We start from the raw sequence: 19,192 nt of genomic DNA, 5'->3' as shown, positions 1-19,192 counted from the left end.
TAGTGACTACCTCTACTGAAGTCTTGAACCACTCAAAGTCATCCATTAGGGTTAGTATCAGCTTCTTCCAAACACCTGTTAATGTTGATATTTTGGCCTCCTCCCATGAATCCCAAATGTTCTTTTTTTTTTTTTTTCTTTTTTTTCAGACAGAGTCTCACTCTGTCACCCAGGCTGGAGTGCAGTGGCGCAATCTTGGCTAACTACAACCTCTGCCTCCCCGGTTCAGTGGCGAAATCTCAGCTCACTGCAACCTCTACCTCCCAGGCTCAAACGATTCTCGTGCCTCAGCCTCCCAAGTAGCTGAGACCACAGGCATGCGCCACCACACCCGACTTATTTTTGCATTTTTAGTAGAGATGGGGTTTCGCCATGTTGGCCAAGCTGGTCTCAAACTCCTGGCCTCAAGTAATCCACCCACCTCGGCTTCCCAAAGTGTTGGGATTACGGGCATGAGCCACTGCGCCCAGCCCCAAATGTTCTTAATGACATCTAGAATGGTGAATCCTTTCCCTGAAGGATTTCTATTTACTTTGCCCGAATCCATCAGAGGAATCACTATGGCAACTATAGCCTTAGGAAACGTATGTCTTAAGACTTGAAATTACTCTTTGACCGGTGGGCTACAGAATGAATATTATGTTAGCAGGCATGAAAACACTAATCTTGTACGTTTGCATCAGAGTTCTTGGGTGACTAGGTACATTGTTAATAATCAGTAATATTTGGAAAGGAATTTTTTTTTTTTTTTTTTGAGCAGTAGGTTTCAACAGTTGGCTTAAAATATTCAGTAAGCCATGCTGTAAACAGATGTACTGTCATTTAGGCTTTGCTTTTCCATTTATGGAGCACAAGCAGAGTAGATTTAGCATAAGTCTTAGGGGCCCTAGGATTTTCAGAATAATAAATAAGCCTTGGCTTCAACTCAAAGTTACCAGGTACATTAGCCCCTAACAAGAGAGTCATCCTGTCCTTTGAAGCATTGATGCCACATATTTACTTCTCTATAGTTATGAAATCCCTAGATGGCATCTTCCTCCAATATAAGGCTGATTTGTCTACAATGAAAATTTGTTTAGTGTAGCTATCTTCATCAGTGCTTCTAGCTAGATCTGCTGGATAACTTGCTGTACCTTCTACATCAGCACTTGTGGCTTCACCTTGCACTTTTATGTTATGGAGATGGCTTCTTTCCTTGAATCTCATGAACCAAACTTTGCTATCTTCTACCTTTTCTTCGCAGCTTCCTCACCTCTCTCAGCCTTCACAGAATTGAGGAGAGTTAGAACCTTGCTCTGGATTAGGCTTTTGCTTAAGGGAATGTTGTAGCTGGTTTAACTTATCCAGACCACTAAAACTTTCTCTATACCAGCAATAAGGCTGTTATGCTTTTTTGTGTTCACTGGACTAGCATTTTAAATTTCCTTTAAGAACTTTTCTTTCGCATTCACAACTTGTGTACTGGCAAAATAGGCCTAGCTTTTGGCCAGTCTCAGCTTTTGACATGCCTTCCTCACTAAGCTTAATCATTTCTAGCTTTTGATTTAAAGTGAGAGATGTGTGACTCTTCCTTTTACTTGAACACTCAGAGGCCATTGTAAGGGTTTTGTTGTTGTTGCTGCTGCTGTTTTTTGAGGTTTTTTTTTTTTTTTTTTTTTTTGCATTTAGTAATGCGTTTTATTTATTCTAGGTTGCATATATTTTTACATTTTTAACACCTGTGCTATTGAAATGGATCTCACAACTGATAGAATCTTAGATTACAGCTGGACGCAGAGGCTCACACCAGTAATCCAGCACTTTGGGAAGCCAAGGCCGGTGGACCACTTGAGGTCAGGAGTTCAAGACCAGCCTGGCCAACATGGTGAAACCCCGTCTCTACTAAAAATACAAAAATTAGGTGGTGGCATGCACCTGTAATCCCAGCTACTTGGGAGGCTAAGGCAGGAGAATCGCTTGAGTCCAGGAGGTAGAGGTTGCAGTGAGCCGAGATGGTACCACTGCACTATAGCCGGAGCAACAGAGTGAGATTCCATCTCAATAAATTAAAAAAAGAAAAAAGTGGGGGGGGGGCTGGGTGTGGTGGCTCACACCTGTAATCCCAGCCATTTGGGAGGCCAAGGCAGGTGGATCACCCGAGGTCAGGAGTTTGAGACCAGCCTGGCCAACATGGCAAAACCCCGTCTCTACTAAAAATACAAAAATTAGCTGGGCATGGTGGCTCACGCCTGTAATCCCAGCTACTCGGGAGGCTGAGGTGCGAGAATCTCTTGAACTTGGAATGTGGAGGTTGCAGTGAACCGAGATCAGTGCCACTGCACTCCAGCCCGGGTGAAGAGCGAAACTCCATCTCAAAATAATACATAGATAAATAAATAAAAATTAGCTTTTCAGAGAGACAGAGGTCTTGTTGCAATCTCAAAAAAAAAAAAATTTAAGGAAAAGCAGTATTCAATGTCAGTGAGTCTTCCATTGTAAAGTTACTAATTGGCCTGATTTCAATATTGTTGTGTCTCAAGGAATAGGGAGGCCTGAGAAGAGGAAGAGAGATGGGTGAACAGCTGGTTGGTGGATCAGTCAGAACACACATATTTATCAATTAAGTTTGACATTTTATGTGGGCTTGATTCATGGTACCCCAAAGCAATTACAACAGTAACATCAAAAATTACCATATATTGCTATAACAGATAATAATGAAGTTTGAAATATGATTAGCAAAATGTGACACAGAGAACACATTTTGTTGAAAAAATGGTGCTGATAGCCTGGCAGACACAGTTACCACAAACATTCAATTTGTAAAAAATGCAATATCTGCAAAGCGCAATAAAGGAAAGCACAGTTAAACAAGGTATGCTTGTATAAATTTATTTACCAGATTTTATAATACCAAAACCAAACAATATCCCTTAACATTTATAAGAATAGTATCTTTATATCACAGTAAGCTCACTACCTCATTGGTACAGATATTTAAATAAATTTAAGATTTAGACAAATTCACAAATTCCACCTCCATACTTTTATCAAGGTTTTGGAGTCAGAAAGGGCCTTGGAGGTTTTCTAGCTCCTCATCTTTAAGGTATGTAAAATATCTGGAGTATATCCGTAATGTCATGGAGACTAACAGTGGTTCTCACAAAATGTCTCTTGATACCCTGTTAGAGACAAAACATTGACCTAGAATGGTCTGGGTCGTGACGCACTATGATCCTTCTCATCTTGTGAGTTAGAAATTTTTTACCCACTTGGTGGCCAGAAACAGACCACACTGAGTTTTGATCCTCTGAGACAGTGTGCTCATATAGGTAATTATATAGTTGCAGTTATAAATCCTGTTTGGCTAAATGTAGGCTCTGATAAGCCTTTGAAGGTGAGAAGTCTCCTGAATTGTAACCTAAAATCTTAAATCTAAGGAAAGGAGGACAAATATTGAAAATCAAATTATGATTTTAAAGATCAAATTGGGGTGAATGGTTAATGCTGACAGAGCTAAAAGCGCCATCATCTGGTCCAGAGTAGGGGATTTCACACGTTGCTTCTTGGCAGTAAACAGTAGAATCTCAGAGGTGCGGAAGCCAAAAACCTCTGCAGAACAACTACAACCTCTTCCTGAACAGCCACCTCTGTTGCTTGATATGCAGAATAAAAGCTTTCTGAAACAGGGTTTAACATGTCTCAAAATAGATTTGACAAGTTCTCACCATACCTGCTGCTTCTGCTGGTTTATATATAACATACATACTCTAAGTGATATATATGCACATATATATAAATATGTATGTATATCCACTAAGTTCTTTGGCATAAGTTATTTCTAGTTTTAGATTTACTTTGCTAAAATGAAAACCAGTCATCTAATTTATACCTTAGTGAAAGTAAGATGAAAATGTTTATGAAGAAACAGCTTACAAGCGTTCTTTAACTAGAATGGTTACATATTTTTGTTTTTTAAACTGAGCTTTCATAACTGTCTTCAGGACAACAAAAATTGTGGGAAGAGAATAGAAAATACTTAGCTGGAAGAGAAATGGCACTTTCTCTTCAAACAAAAGGAATTTGGATTTCATCTAAGAAAGGATAGAAAAGAAAGAGCAATGTAACTTGGTGCTTCATTCTTTCTAAAACAACACATAACAAAAACAAACTGGAATTTTATATTGACTGTTTAGTTTATTTCAGTGTCAGGTACCATTCTTTATAAACTGGGGATCAGGGAAGGTATTTAAGGTTCCTTTAAGATAGTTAACATCTAGAAACAATGTTGAGTTTAGTTCTCAGAAGAATTACACAAAGGAGAAGAAAATAGTTTGTAAAGTATATTGAGTTCCTGTGAAAGGGATTAAGCAAAGGTGGTATCCTTACAACTTTTTTTTGGGTCTTTTTCTAACACTAAATAGAGGCAACAGGATAGAGAAAGAGCTTGGCCTAATTTGAATCCTAGATTTACTACTTGTTAGCTATGCGATCTCAGGAAGTCATTTAACCCCTCAAAACTTGTTTCCTCATCTGTAAAAATAGAGTTGAAGGCTGGGTACGGTGGCTCACACCTGTAATCCCAGCATTTTGGGAGGCCGAGGCGGGCGAATCATGAGGTCAGGAGTTTGAGACCAGCCTGCCAACATGGCGAAACCCTGTCTCTACTAAAAATACAAAAAATTAGCTGGGCATAGTGGCGGGCACCTGTAATCCCAGCTACTCAGAGGCTGAGGCAGGAGAATTGCTTGAACCTGGGAGGCGGAGGTTGTAGTGAGCCAAGATTGCGCCACTGCACTCCAGCCCAGGCAACAGAGTGAGACTCTGTCTCAAAATAAAAATAAAAATAAAAATAGAGTTGTAAATTGTGTGAGGATTAAATGAAATAATGTATAAAACCACCTAGCAGTTTGGGAAGATGAAAAAGTGCTGGAGATGCATGGTGGTGACAGTTGCACAACAGCGTAAATGTTCTTCATGCTACTGAACTGTGTACCTAAAAATGTATTAAACAGTAAATTTTACCACAATTTAAAAAATACACCTCGCATATGGTAAGTAATGCTGATTTTTTCCTTTGCCTTCTTTAAAGATGTAATTTTCTTTTAATTCTCAAAAAATAACAGGTTGTATATAGCAGGAGATGTTGCATAAAGCTGTCTTAAATTGCATTCATAATTTACAGTAATGTTTATACATTTTGATTACCATTTGATTCAGCTACACTTGGACCTCATTCTTGTTTGGAACTATTCTGCCTTCAAGATCTTGAAATAAGAGCTTCCCGTCTCTGACCACAACCTCTATCTCAATCTGCAGCTATCACTCCCAAGTCTGCTTTGTGACCTCATTTTGACCTCCTATCTCTAGCCTAGCTCTATTCTTCTGAGTTAGCAGACCCTCTTACTTTTGTTTTCTTGAACTCTACAGTCAGCGATTACAGTGTCCTCTTAAACAATTGTAGATTCTTTCTCCCTTAACCTTCTGCCATGTCCACCTTCCCAACCTCCAGTCATACTTTTTTCCTATTTAGCTGCTGAACATTTTGGGGAAAGTTCTCAAATAAGACCATTAGCACTTTAGATAAGCTATCTCATTTAATTCAGTCCTCTTAGCATCCCTGGGGAAATATTATGTTACTCACTTTATGAATGGTGGAACTGAGGCTCAGAGTGGTATGGTGATGCACCCAAGGACACTTAATTATATATAGATTTGGGATTTAAACCCAGCCTGATATCCAAGCCTACATTCTTTGTATTCCTTTGGCCCTGTTCTCTCTACTATATTTTTCCCACCTTTTTTTTTCTTTCTTACTGACTTTAGAATAGACCTTTTCTACTCTCAAACTTTGAACCAACCGTAGTAGATAGTTTAACCCACTTTACTGAACCAATTGAGGGCATCCAGCAGAATCTCCTTCAACATCATTTTCTTCGTATGGGCTCTCATTTCTCTGCCTCATTGCTGATAAAGTACCCTCCTTTATCTTGCTGATTCCACTTTCTATCCTGGGCCTTGCTTTATGATTTATTTGTATTCTGCCTCCTTTGAGATATCCTTTCATATTGATTATTTTCCCTCTACCTTAAAAAAACCTGAAAAATATCTATTAGCCGTCTTACAGTAATTGGTGATCTCAGCAAGAGCCATTTCAGGGGAGTAATGAGTACAGATTCCAGAAGGCAGAACGTTGATAACTGAGTAGGAAATATGGAAGTTGAAAATGACAAGGGCAGACTTCTTTAATAAAGGCTTACGACGAAATGAGGAGGGGCTGTGTGATCGAAGGACTTTTTTTTTTAAAAGAGATTGGGTAGAGTTAAACATGATTACATGCTTTTAAAAAAGAGAAAAAGGGAGAGGTTTGTAGAGTAAATACCCCAGAGTGAGATTCATGGGATTAGCCTCAAATGCCTTTATATATAGGCTATATCCATCTTTATAAGCCCTGCTGAAATGACACCTCTCTGAAACTCCTTTTGATTGACTCAGGAGGAAGTGTTTCTTCTCTGATTTCCTGTAGCAACTTCTACATCTCATGGCATTTAACACATAACTGTCTTGAATAACAGTGTAGTTATTATGAGCTTTACTGTCTGGGTTTGATTCCTGGCTTCACCACTTACTAGCTGTGTGATTTTGGGCAAATTGCGTATTCTCTCTGTACTCAGTTTCCTTATCTATAACAAGGGGATAATATTAGTAGCTACATCATTGTTATGAGGATCAATATCTGTAAAGCTCTTAGAACATGCATTTTTCTTCTACTGAATTGTAAGGTCTGGCTGGAAGTGGTGGCTCACACTTGGTAATCCCAGCACTGTGGAAGGCTGAGGTGAGGGCAGGGGGGTTGCTACTACTCCAGTGTAACTGCTGTCTCAGAAATTAAGGCAAAAAGTCTTACTGACCACGTAAAGGAAATCCAACAGAATTATAAACAGTCTCTGCCTTTAAGGAGCTTGTAAGTCTAGTTAAGAAACCAGACTTAAACATACGAAAAGTTAAACATTGGCCAGGCACAGTGGCTCATGGCTGTATTCACAGCACTTTGGGAGGCCAAGGTGGGCGGATCACCTGAGGTCAGGAGTTCGAGACCAGCCTGACCAACATGGAGAAACCCCATCTCTACTAAAAATACAAAACTAGCCAGGCTTGGTGGTGCATGCCTGTCATCCCAGCTACTGGGGAGGCTGAGGCAGGAGAATCACTTGAACCCGGGAGGTGGAGGTTGCAGTGAGCTGAGATCACACCATTGCACTCTAGCCTGGGCAACAAGAACAAAACTCCGTCTCAAAAAAAAAAAAAAAGAAAAAGAAAAGTTAAACATTTAGGTAATGGTTCTAGTAGTAGGCCATAAAGGAGTTCATGATTAATTGTGTTAATTGTACAGACAATGATGACTCTGGAATTTAGGGAAGGGATTTACTTTAGTCGAAGTTAGTCAAGGAAAACTTTATTGGGCTAGTGGAATTTGAACTTAACCCTGAAAAGTGAGTAGAGTTTGAGTAAGAGAGAGACTAATCCAGATTTCTTGTTGATGAGTTTGAGAGTACTTTGTCCTTTAATTTTTTTTTTTTTTTTTTTTTAAGATGGGAGTCTCGCTCTGTCGCCAGGCTGGAGTGCAGTGGCACAATCTTGGCTCACTGCAACCTCTGCCTCCCCGGTTCAAGCGATTCTTCTGCCTCGGCCTCCTGAGCAGCTGGGACTACAGGCGCACACCACCATGTCCAGCTAATTTTTGTATTTTTAGTAGAGATGGGGTTTCATCATGTTGGCCAGGATGGTCTCGATCTCCTGACCTCGTGATCTGCCTGCCCAGCCTCCCAAAGCACTGGGGTTACAGGCATGAGCCACCGCACCCAGCCTAATTTTTATTTCTGTGTTCTTGTTACAGGCATCCCGATTTTCAACTGCTAAAGGAAGAACAGAGGTATGGTTGAATCAGTATCATTTACCATTTATATATTTATGTTAATAGAAACATTAGGAGTGAACCAGGTGATAGGAGCTCTTGGACTTCCTGTGCTGATGCATTATGTAAATGTCCCATTCTAGCCCACACAAAGAAATATTTGACCTGTTCAGCTTTTTCTTTTGTGATGGTAAGATGATGTGTTTGATCTGTATGATTTATTGTACAGCTGTTCCTCCCGAGGAAATCTAATTTAACCTGTTGAAATAGGACATAAACACAGCCTCCATCTCAGATACCGTGCTTCTTTGTCAACTAGATTGTGCCTATTACATTTGTTGAAAGGTTTTTATAGTCCTATAGGATTTCAAAACCAATAATTTACCAGTTACTTAATTATTTGAAAGAACATCTAAAGCATTAATATAAATTCCAAGTTGTGATTTTCTTTCTAAACTTTCCTCATGGTATTGTTTGCCTGGTATGGCCATCTCTCAAAACACATCCCTTAACTCTCAGAATAAATGTTCCTGGTTAATAGTCACTACCTTAGTCACCAGGGCATTGAGCACAAATAAGAGATACTTATTTGTTGATGTATATTCTTTATAGCTTCAGAGTAGTATAAAAACATATAATTGCCTTAAAACTCCAAGAGAAAGTATGAAATACCTGAAAGTTAAATTGTTCTAATTTTTTGAGCTTACACCTATTTTTACTTCTGATGCAAGAGACAGCCCCATGGCTATATTGGCTAGATTCTAACTAAAAGATGGTATCTAAGACTAAACTAACCTTTCGTCTTTTTTCTTCATTCCCATCTATGACCTTGCTTTCAACTTTTATGTATATATATATTTTTTCCTTTACATTTTCCCACAGCTTACTTCTTGACCCAGAGTCTTTTTCATCCTGATCTTTTAAAGTTTTGGTATGTGTCTGTGCTTGAGAGCATCCTTCTTTGTTTCAAGTTTGTTTTGGCAAAGCTACTCTTGCCTTCTCTCTTTCATAATTCTTTATCTTATTCAAATCTAATCTGAAAATTGAAGAACATTGTCAGGGACAACTTTTGTCTTTTATTGTTAGCATGCTGTTGTAACTCTGGATTTTAAAATTTAAATATCTTTTATTGAAAAATGTTGATTTGCTAACTTGTTCTGCTATGCCTTTCCTGTGATTTTCATTCTGTAGAATTTTCTGTACAACAGTCAACCAGAATTAGAAAATGTTTACCCATTTATTTTTATCATTTTATCTTTTCAAACCTAAACACAATTCCTGTAATTTTTTTTTATTTAAGAAACCGATAATGACATTTTCTTTCTTTTTTTTTTTTTCGAGACAGAGTCTCACTCTAAATCACCCAGGCTGGAGTACAGTGGCGCCATCTCGGCTCACTGCAACCTCCGCCACCTGGGTTCAAGCAATTCTCCTGCCTCAGCCTCCTGAGTAACTGGAACTGCAGGCATGCACCACCGCTCCTGGCTAATTTTTGTATTTTTAGTAGAGACAGGGTTTCACTATGTTGGCCAGGCTGGTCTCGAACTCCTGACCTCAGGTGACCCACCTGCCTTGGCCTCCCAAAGTGCTGGGATTACAGATATGAGTCACCACACTTAGCCAAAATTTTCAAAAGAAAAACTTTTTTAAAAAAGGTCAGCCAGTAATCTCAGCACTTTGGGAGGCCAAGGCAGGTGGATCACTTGAGGTCAGGAGTTTGAGACCAGCCTGGCCAACATGATGAAACCTCATCTCTACTAAAATACAAAAATCAGAGGGGCATGGTGGTGTGCATCTGTAATCCCAGCTACTTGGGAGGCTGAGGCAGGAGAATCACTTGAACCCAGGAAGCGGAGGTTGCAGTGAACCAAGATCTTGCCCCTGTGCTCCAGCCTGGGTGACAGAGCAAGACTCCATCTCAAATAAATAAAAATAAAATAAAATACAAAAATAAAAAATAAAAAGGTCAGCCGGGCATGGTGGCTCATGCCTGTAATCCCAGCACTTTGGGAGGCCAAGGTGGGCAAATCACTTGAGGCCAAGAGTTTGTGACCAGCCTGGCCAACATGGCAAAATGCCATCTCTACTAAAAAAATACAAAAATTAGCCAGGCTTGGTGGTGCCCACCTGTAATCCCAGCTACTCGGGAGGCTGAGGTGGGAGAATTGCTTGAACCCAGGAGGCAGAGGTTGCAGTGAGCTTACTTTACACCATTGCAATCCAGCCTGGGCAACACAGTGAGACTCTATCTTAAAAATATATATTTATTTTTATATTATTTTTCATATTATATATTTTTTAAACTACATATCTATTTTATATATTATATATAGTATACATTATGTAATATATAAGTGTATGTTACATATGTAAATATAAATATATACTTTATATTTTATATATTTATATATTATATACACTTTATATTTATATAGGTACTTTATATATATTTATATATACATATGTTTGCAACAACAGGCAAATCCAAATAGTGCAGTGGGACAGCATTATCAAGTTTTTAAAAAAGTTTTGCTGTACTCCTGTAACAATTTTAAAATAATTGGAGGAAAAAGATGAAGGAAGAAGACAGAAGAACTGTATCAAAAAATATATTATTAATAGGTGTACTGAAATTATAGGCTTCTTCTGAAACTAATATATCAGAACCTAGATATAAGGTTTTGCCTAGGGAATAAAAATTTCTACCTTGAAAGTTACAATGTATAAACACTATGAGGTACTTTCCTATTGTTTCGGGTTTTATTGCTATTTGTTATTTAGTTATTTTATTTCTCTTTCATTCTACAGTGGCCATTCTGGAGAAGAAGTACAGTTATGCAGTAAAGCCATTAAAACATCAGATATCGACAATCCTAGCCACTTTGAAAAGCAATATGAATCTTGTTCTTCTAGCACTCACAGTGGTAGTAGCAGTGACAATGAGCAAGACTTTGTTTCCTCTATTCTACCAGGAAACAGACCAAATTCAACAAGTATTAGACCACAGCTGCACCAAAAAAGCATAATGAAAAAGAAAGCTGGTCACAAAGCTGACTCCAAACACAAAGACAAAGAACAGACAGTAGTAGATGTCACTGAGCAGTTAGGCAATTGCAAATTAGATAGTCAGGACAAAGATGCTACATGTGAACTTCCTTTACAGAAAGTAAATACTCAGAGTTCTTCAAACAGCACTTTGCCTCAAAGATTAAAAGCTTCAGAAAATTCTGAAAGTGAATACAGTAGGTCGGAAATAACTTTGGTAGGCATAAGTAAGAAAAGTGCAGAGCATTTTAAGAGAAAATTTGCCAAATCAAACCAAGTGTCTAGGTCAGTCTCTAGTTCAGTGCAGGTGTGTCCTGAAGTTGGAAAGAGGAACTTACTTAAAGTTTTGAAGGAGACTTTGATTGAGTGGAAGACAGAAGAAACTTTGAGGTTTTTGTATGGTCAGAATTATGCTTCTGTGTGTCTGAAACCTGAAGCCTGTCTGGTTAAAGAAGAACTTGATGAAGATGACATAATCTCAGATCCAGATAGTCATTCCCCTGCCTGGAAGGAATCTCAGAACAGCTTGGATGAGTCTTTACCTTTTAGGGGCTCAGATACAGCCATTAAACCACTGCCGAGTTACGAGAATTTGAAAAAAGAAACTGAAAAGTTAAATCTGAGGATCAGGGAGTTTTATAGAGGACGATATGTTTTGGATGAAGAAACCACCAAATCACAAGACTCAGAAGAGGTATGTCTTACAGACATTGAGTTTTTCCAGGTCGTTAACATTTGGAAAACTCACCACAGCAAATCTTGGAGCAGGAAGGGTATTGAAGAGATAGATAATTGTTAAGTTTTCAAATAGTTTCTTTAGTCATTCTGCCTTTTGGTTTACAGTGCCATCTCCACTGTTGGCATTACTGTTTTACAAATAAGTTGACATTTATCCCCAGTAAATTTTCATCAGTGTGCAGCATTTTTTTCTAATGTAAAAATAGCCTAAAATGGTGGGACAAAGTTTTCCCTAATTCTTCATATAATAAATGAAGCCTCTGAAGAGGCTTGCTTTTTCTTCTTCGGCATGTATTCTTTCAGATTTATACATGGTGTCTGTGTGTGTGTGTTTAATGGAAGTATATGCCATGGAATAGACTTGCTAGTTACATTGAAAAATATTTAGCAAGCATGTCCATTTAAAATATTATAGATGAAAATAATTTGTAAAAGAGACTTATTGGGAAATAATGGACAAAGAGAATGGAAAGCACATTCAGATAGACCTAGATTTGAACATCTGTTTTGTCATTTACTAGCCGTATGAAAAATTAGTTTCCTGGTCTGTTTGCTCATCTGTAAATGGGACTATTAATAGCTTCTCTTGCTCAATTGTTATTCGTTTTAAAGATAATGTGTGTAAAGCATTTATCACAGTACATGACATGTAATTGGTACTCAGTAAATAGTACCCATAAGTAGAGATTGAAAATGTGCCACTGAGATTTAGAGAGCATCTTTTAATATTTCTATGACCCATCTTTGATTCATGTGTACTCCCTGGAAAATGAAGTCATTTAACATGAAGAGGAATGGGTAATAACCTTGTTTTTACCACAAAACTTTGTTCTCGAATATTCCCAAGTAAATGTGGCTCTAAATTTAAAAGCACATTGGAGATTTGGAAAGAGGGTAGAAGCAGAAATGTAAAAAATTTAGAAATATATTTCTATAGAGTGTTGCTTGGCCCAGCACCCTACTTCAAATCATTTCAAGTATGTTATTAGACATCATCCAAAACTTATATTAAGCTGGGAGAAACATTGATTTGTGTCACTAAGCTGTATAAACCTACCATAGAACATCACTTATTTTATCATTTTGTGCTTTTTAGCCTTAATAATCCCTGAAATTTGATTATTTAAAATTTGTAACATTTTCCAAAAATGTTACATAACACATTAAAACATTTCCATTGAAGTACAACATAAATAGTAATTATATGATTTCTTGAGTATTCACATGTTAATGTCCTGATGTAATCACTACCCAAGCCAGGAAATAGATCATTATAAGTAAACTAGAAGCCCCATATATATACCCTCCTAATCAGCACCTCTTTCCAAAATTAATATTATATTAGCACAGATTAGTTCTGTCATTTTTTTTTACAGTATATATTCTTGGTGTCCAATTTATTTCATGCAGTATTATACTTTTGAATCATTTGTGTTGTTGCATATAGCTGTAGTTCTTATTGCTGCATAATATTCCATTATATAAATATACCATTTATTTATGCTAATGGACATTTAAACTATTTCCAATTTGGGGCTATTATGAACAATATTCTTATGAATTTTCTTGTATTTATATCTGTGCTAATATGCATATGTATTTCTGAAGTATCTAGGACTGGGAATGCTGGGTTATCATATATGCATGTATGCAACTATACTAGATAATGCCAAACAGTTTTCCAAAGTGGTTGTACCAGTTTACAGTTCCACTACTACTATATGGGAGTTTCCTTGACTCCACATCCTCCCTAGTACTTGATATTGTTAGTTTTAGCCATTCTAGTAGTATTGCTTTATGATTATATTTATGTGATGATTAATAAATTCAGCACTATTTTATTTGCTTATTGATCACTTGGATAATCTCTTAGGTCAGGTCTGCAGATCTCTCAGCCGTGGATACCAGCACCTGCTCTGGTGGAGATGGCAGGGGGTGAAATGGATTCTGTGAGGATCCTTAGTTTTGGTTGTTTAATGCACTATTTTTGTGCTGGTTAGCCTCCTGCCAGAAGGTGGCACTTTTGAGAGAGCATCAGTTTTGGTAGTATAGGGAGAATCAGGCTGTGGGTAGGGCACTAGAACTTCCAAGAGTATATGCCCTTTGTCTTCAGCTATCAGAGTGGGTAGGGAAGGACCATCATGGGGACAGGGCTATATGTGTCTGAGCTCAAGACTCCTTGGGCAGGGCTTGCTGTGGCTGCTGTGGCAGATGGGAGTGTGGTTCCCAGGTCAGTGGAGCTGTTCCAGGAAGATTATGGCTACCTCTACTGTGTCATGCAGGTTGTCAGGGAAGTGGGGGAAAGCCAGCAGTTACAGGCCTCACCCAGCTCCCATGCAACCCAGATGACCAGTCTCACTCCCACCATGCCCCTCCAAACAGCACCAAGTTTGTTTACTTGGCAGGGGGTGGGAAGGGCTGAGAACTTGCCCCAGGCTACCAGCCTCCCACCTGTGAGAACAAGTAGGACTTTCACATCTCCCAGCCTGTGGAGTCTGCACACCAGATTCACACCCTCCCTTGAGTTCTGGCCAGGAGACTTCCTGTTCAGTTGGAATTGTTAAAAAATTCAGCTGACCTATCATATGGTCTGTCTTGGAGACTGTTCCATGTGCTGATGAATAGAATGTATTTTCTGCTATTGTTGGGTAGGATGTTCTGTAAATACCTGTTAAATCCATTTGTTCTAGGGTATAATCAAAATTATATCAAATATTCTCTCAGGCCACAGTGGAATTTTTTAATTTCTACTTTGATTTCATTGTTGACCGAATGATCATTCAGGAACAAGTCTTGATGACCTGTCTAGTGCGTCAGTGGAGTACTGAAATCCATCACTATTATTGTGTTGCTTTCTATCTCATTTCTTAGGTCTCATAGTAACTGTTTTATAAATTTGGGAACTCCAGGTTTAGGTGCATATGTATTTAGAATTGTGATGTTTTCCTATTGGACTAGTCCTTTTATCATTGTATAATGTCCCTCTTTGTCTTTTTAAACTGCTGTTGCTTTAAAGTTTGTTTTGTCTGATATAAGAATAGCTACTTCTGCTCACTTTTGGTGTCCATTTGCATGGAATATGTTTTTCCACCCTTTACCTTAAGTTTATGTGAATCCTTATGTGTCAGGTGAGTCCCTTGAAGACAGCAGATACTTGGTTGGTGAATTCTTATTAATTTTGCCATTCTGTATCTTTTAAGTGGAGCCTTTAGGCCATTTACATTCAATGTTAGTATTGAGATGTGAGGTACTGTTCTATTCATCGTGCTGTTTGTTGCCTGGACAGCTTTTTATTTTTTTTCATTGTTGTATTGTTTTATAAGTCCTGTGAGATTTATGCTTTAAAGAGATTCTATTTTGGTGTTATTTCCAGAATTTATTTCAAGATTTATCACTCCTTTAGCAGTTCTTGTAGTGCTGACTTGGTAGTGGTGAATTCTCTCAGAATTTGTTTGTCTGAAAAAGGCTATCTTTCCTTTATTTATAAACCTTAGTTTTGCTGGATACAAAATTCTTGGCTGATAGTTGTTTTGTTTAAAGAGGCTAAAGATAGGACTCCAATGTCTTCTAGCTTATAGGGTTTCTGCTGAGAAATCTGCTGTTAATCTGATAGGCTTTCCTTTATAAGTTATCTGATGCTTTTGCCTCACTGCTTTTAAGATTCTTTCCTTCATCTTGACTTTTGATAACCTGATGACTATGTGCTGGGGCAATGATCTTTTTATGATGAATTTCCCAGGTGTTCTTTGAGCTTCTTGTATTTGGATGTGTAGGTCTCTAGCAAGGCCAGAGAAGTTTTCTTTGATTATTCCCTCAAATATGTTTTCCAGACTTTTAGATTTCTCTTCTTTCTCATGAACAGCAATTATTCTTATATTTGTTTGTTTAACATAATCCCAAACTTCTTGGAGCCTTTGTTCATTTAAAAAAATTTTTTTTTCTTTGTCTTTGTTGGACTGGGTTAATTCAAAAGCCTTGTCTTGAAGCTCTGAAGTTGTTTCTTCTACTTGCTCAATTCTATTGCTGAGAGTTTCCAGTGCATTTGCATTTCTCTAAGTGTGTCCTTCATTTCCCAAAGTTGTGATAGTTTTTTATTTATGCTATCTATGTCACTGGAGATTTTTCCATTCATATCCTGTATCTTTTTTTTTCTTTCTTTTTTTTTTTTTTTTTTTGAGACGGAGTCTTGCTTTGTCACCCAGGCTAGAGTGCAGTGGCCGGATCTCAGCTCACTGCAAGCTCTGCCTCCCAGGTTCACACCATTCTCCTGGCTCAGCCTCCCGCGTAGCTGGGACTACAGGCGCCCGCCACCTCGCCCGGCTAGTTTTTTGTATGTTTTAGTAGAGACGGCGTTTCACCATGTTAGCCAGGATGGTCTCGATCTCCTGACCTCGTGATCCGCCCGTCTCGGCCTCCCAAAGTGCTGGGATTACAGGCTTGAGCCACCGCGCCCGGCCTTTTTTTTTTTTTTATTTCTTTAAGTTGGGCCTCACCTTCCTCTGGTGCCTCCTTGGTTAGCTTAATAATCAACCTTCTGAATTCTTTTTCTGGCAATTCTGAGATTTTGTCTTGGTTTGGATCCATTGCTGGTGAGCTAGTGTGATGTTTTGGGGTTGCTAAAGAACCTTGTTTTGTCATATTACTAGAATTGTTTTTTTGGTTCCTTCTCATTTGGGTAGACTGTGAGAAGGAAGATCTGGGACTCAAGGGCTGCTGTTCAGATTCTTTTGTCTCACGGGGTGCTCCCTTGATTTGGTGCTCTCCTCCTTCCCCTAGGGATGGGGCTTCCTGAGAGCCAAACTGCAGTGATTGTTATTGCTTTTCTGGGTCTAGCCACCCAGCAGAGCTACCAGGCTTCTGGCTGGTACTAGGGAGTGTCTGCAAAGGGTCCTGTGATGTGATCCATCTTCAGCTGTGGATACCAGCACCTGCTCTGGTGGAGGTAACAGGGGAGTGAAGTGGACTCTGTGAGGGTCCTTAATTGTATTTTTTTTAAGTGCACTGGTTTTGTGTTGGTTGGCCTCCAGCCAGGAGGTGGCGCTTTCAAGAGTGTATCAGCTGCAGTAGTATAGGGAGGATACAAGCTTGCTCTGGGGTCAGGCAGTAGGCAGGGCCATAGAGCTCCCAAGAGATTAAGTCCTTTGTCTTCGGCTACCAGGGTCAGTAGAGAAAGACCATCAGGTGAGGGTACCATTGTGTAAGTCCCAGGCCAATTCCCAGGGGGATTATAGCTGACTGCTGCGTCACACAGGTCACTAGGGAAGTGGGAGAAAGCTGGCAACCACAAGCCTCACCCAGCTTCCACACAGCCTGTAGCCTAAAAGGCCAGACTCACTCCCACCGTGCCCCCACAAAAGCACCAAGTTTATTTCCAGGCAGCTGATAAGCAGGGCTGAGAACTTGCCCCAGGCTACAGGCCTCACAGCTGAGAAAGCAAGCTGACTCATAGTTCCTCGCCTTTTCTGGTATGCTTCTGCGGTAGTTCTTGGAGCAAAAGTTCATGATGTGAGTCTCCACATGCCGCTCTGTCCAACCAAGTGGGAACTGCAAGTTAGTCCTGCCTTCTATCTGCCATTTTTTTCCCAGACCTAACATTTATTTTTAATATTAAACCAACTTTGCATTCTTATAATAAACTCAATTTGAGCTATAGTAGCCTTTTTATATAATACTGAATTTGATCTTCCTAATATTTGCCTTAGAATTTTTGCACATATTTTCAGAATGAGTGACATTAGCATATGAATTGCTCATGGTCTCATCATAAATCACATGGTACAAATTGAGTAATCTGAGGAAAGTTTAATTATGGGACTGTTTTCCAAAGTGTGCAGATGTGGTCAGAGTGAAGGAAACTAAAGGAATAATACACTAATCGTAGTTTGAGAGCCCTCACCACCCCCAGACCTCAAGGGAAAAGGTAGGAGTGGACCATGAGGTTTTATACAAGGAAGTGCAGCATGTAGTGGACCAAGCAGGAATGACTCTTCTGCACCATCCAGTTTCTTATTCTTCATTGGCAAAACTGAGATAAAAGCCAGAGACTGAGGAAGCCCATTGATGCAGCCTGTACAGATCAGCCTTCTGAAATACAAAGACAGTGGAAAAGGGTGAAAATTGTTCAGAATGGTGATACCTGGCACTGCCTATAATTTTCCTTTCTTGTAATATCTTTATCAGGTTTTGGTTGTAATCATTTGGTAAAACAAATTGGGAAATGTTTCCTCCATTTCTGGAAGAATCTGTCTAAAATTAATGTTAGTTCTTTAAATGCTTAGAATATCATCCATTGAGCTATCTTTTCCTCTGATTTTCTTTGTGGGTTGTCAATTTTTTTTTTTTTTTTTTTTTTTTTTTTTTTTTTTGAGATGGAGTCTCCTCTGTCGCCCAGTCTGCAGTGCAATGGTGCCATCTTGGCCCACTGCAACCTCCACCTCCTGGGTTTGAGCTATTTTCCTGCCTCAGCCTCCCAAGTAGCTGGGATTACAGGCATCCATTGCCATGCCTGGCTAACTTTTGTATTTTCAGTAGAAACGGGGTTTCACCATGTTGGCCAGGCTAGGTTGGTCTCGAACTTGTGACAAGTGATCTGCCCACCTCAGCCTCCCAAAGTGCTGGGATTATAGGTGTGAGCCACCACACCTGGCCTGTGGGTAGTCAATTTTTAAAAACTTTTTGTTAGGGAAATTTTCAGAAACACAAAGATAGAGTAAATACAGTGCTTACTATACAATGTGTGGTCCATGGAACAAGCAGCATCAGCATCATCTAGAAGCTTGTTAGAAATTCAGACTGTCATCCCCACCCCATATCTACTGAATGAGAATTACTTTTTAACAAGATCCCCAGAAGATGGGCATGCACATTAACATTTGAGAAGCACTGTTGGGGTGTGGTGGTTTGGGTTTTGGTTTTGGTCTGCTCATTCCATCAGTCACTGAGAAAGATGAGTTAAAATCTCTCACCTTAATTGTGGATTGATTATTTCTCCTTTTAGTTCTGCAAATTTTACTTTTTGAGACCATGTTATTGGATATAAATGTAAAATTGTTACGTCTTCCTGGTAAATTGAAACTCCTATCACTATGGAGCAATCTTTCTGTTTTTTTTTCTTTACAGTCTACTTTGCTGACATTAACATTCTTGTATAAATGTGGTCAAGGACAATCTGTCTAGATTGATCATCTTTGTCCTTTATGTGGAGAATTTATCTGCATTTCATGTCACAATTGGTATACAGTATTTGTGTTTAAATCTACCATCTCACTCCTCTTTCTGTGTGTCCCACTTATTCTGTCTTCCTTTTCTCTCTTGCTTTCTTTTGCATTGAATCATTATTCCATTTTTTAGCCTCTGTTAAATTGTTTTTATATACTGTTTTATTGATCATTAAATGGTTACCCTAAGTGTTAAAACCTGAATCTTTGTCTTATTAAAGTCTAATGTAAGTTAATATTTTCATTGCTTCCTGGACAATTAGCACCTTAGAATGATTTAACTCCATGTATCCCTCTT

At 38.9% G+C, this 19,192-nt stretch overlaps 1 protein-coding gene across 5 annotated transcripts in view; it reads left to right on the top strand.

Annotated features, from left to right (window-relative positions):
* RPAP2 (RNA polymerase II associated protein 2) overlaps positions 1 to 19,192 on the top strand; it is an 89,977-nt gene that overhangs the window by 13,887 nt on the left and 56,898 nt on the right. For all 5 annotated transcript variants that reach the window (XM_074001673.1, XM_005542739.5, XM_074001674.1 and 2 more), the window contains 2 exons: positions 7,877 to 7,912; positions 10,703 to 11,633. In XM_074001673.1, the coding sequence (XP_073857774.1) occupies positions 7,877 to 7,912; positions 10,703 to 11,633 (967 nt within the window). The remainder of the gene's footprint in view (positions 1 to 7,876; positions 7,913 to 10,702; positions 11,634 to 19,192) is intronic.

This window comes from Macaca fascicularis, chromosome 1 (assembly GCF_037993035.2).
Source record: "Macaca fascicularis isolate 582-1 chromosome 1, T2T-MFA8v1.1".
Lineage (NCBI taxonomy): Eukaryota > Metazoa > Chordata > Mammalia > Primates > Cercopithecidae > Macaca > Macaca fascicularis.
This window is presented reverse-complemented; position numbering and strand designations above follow the sequence as displayed.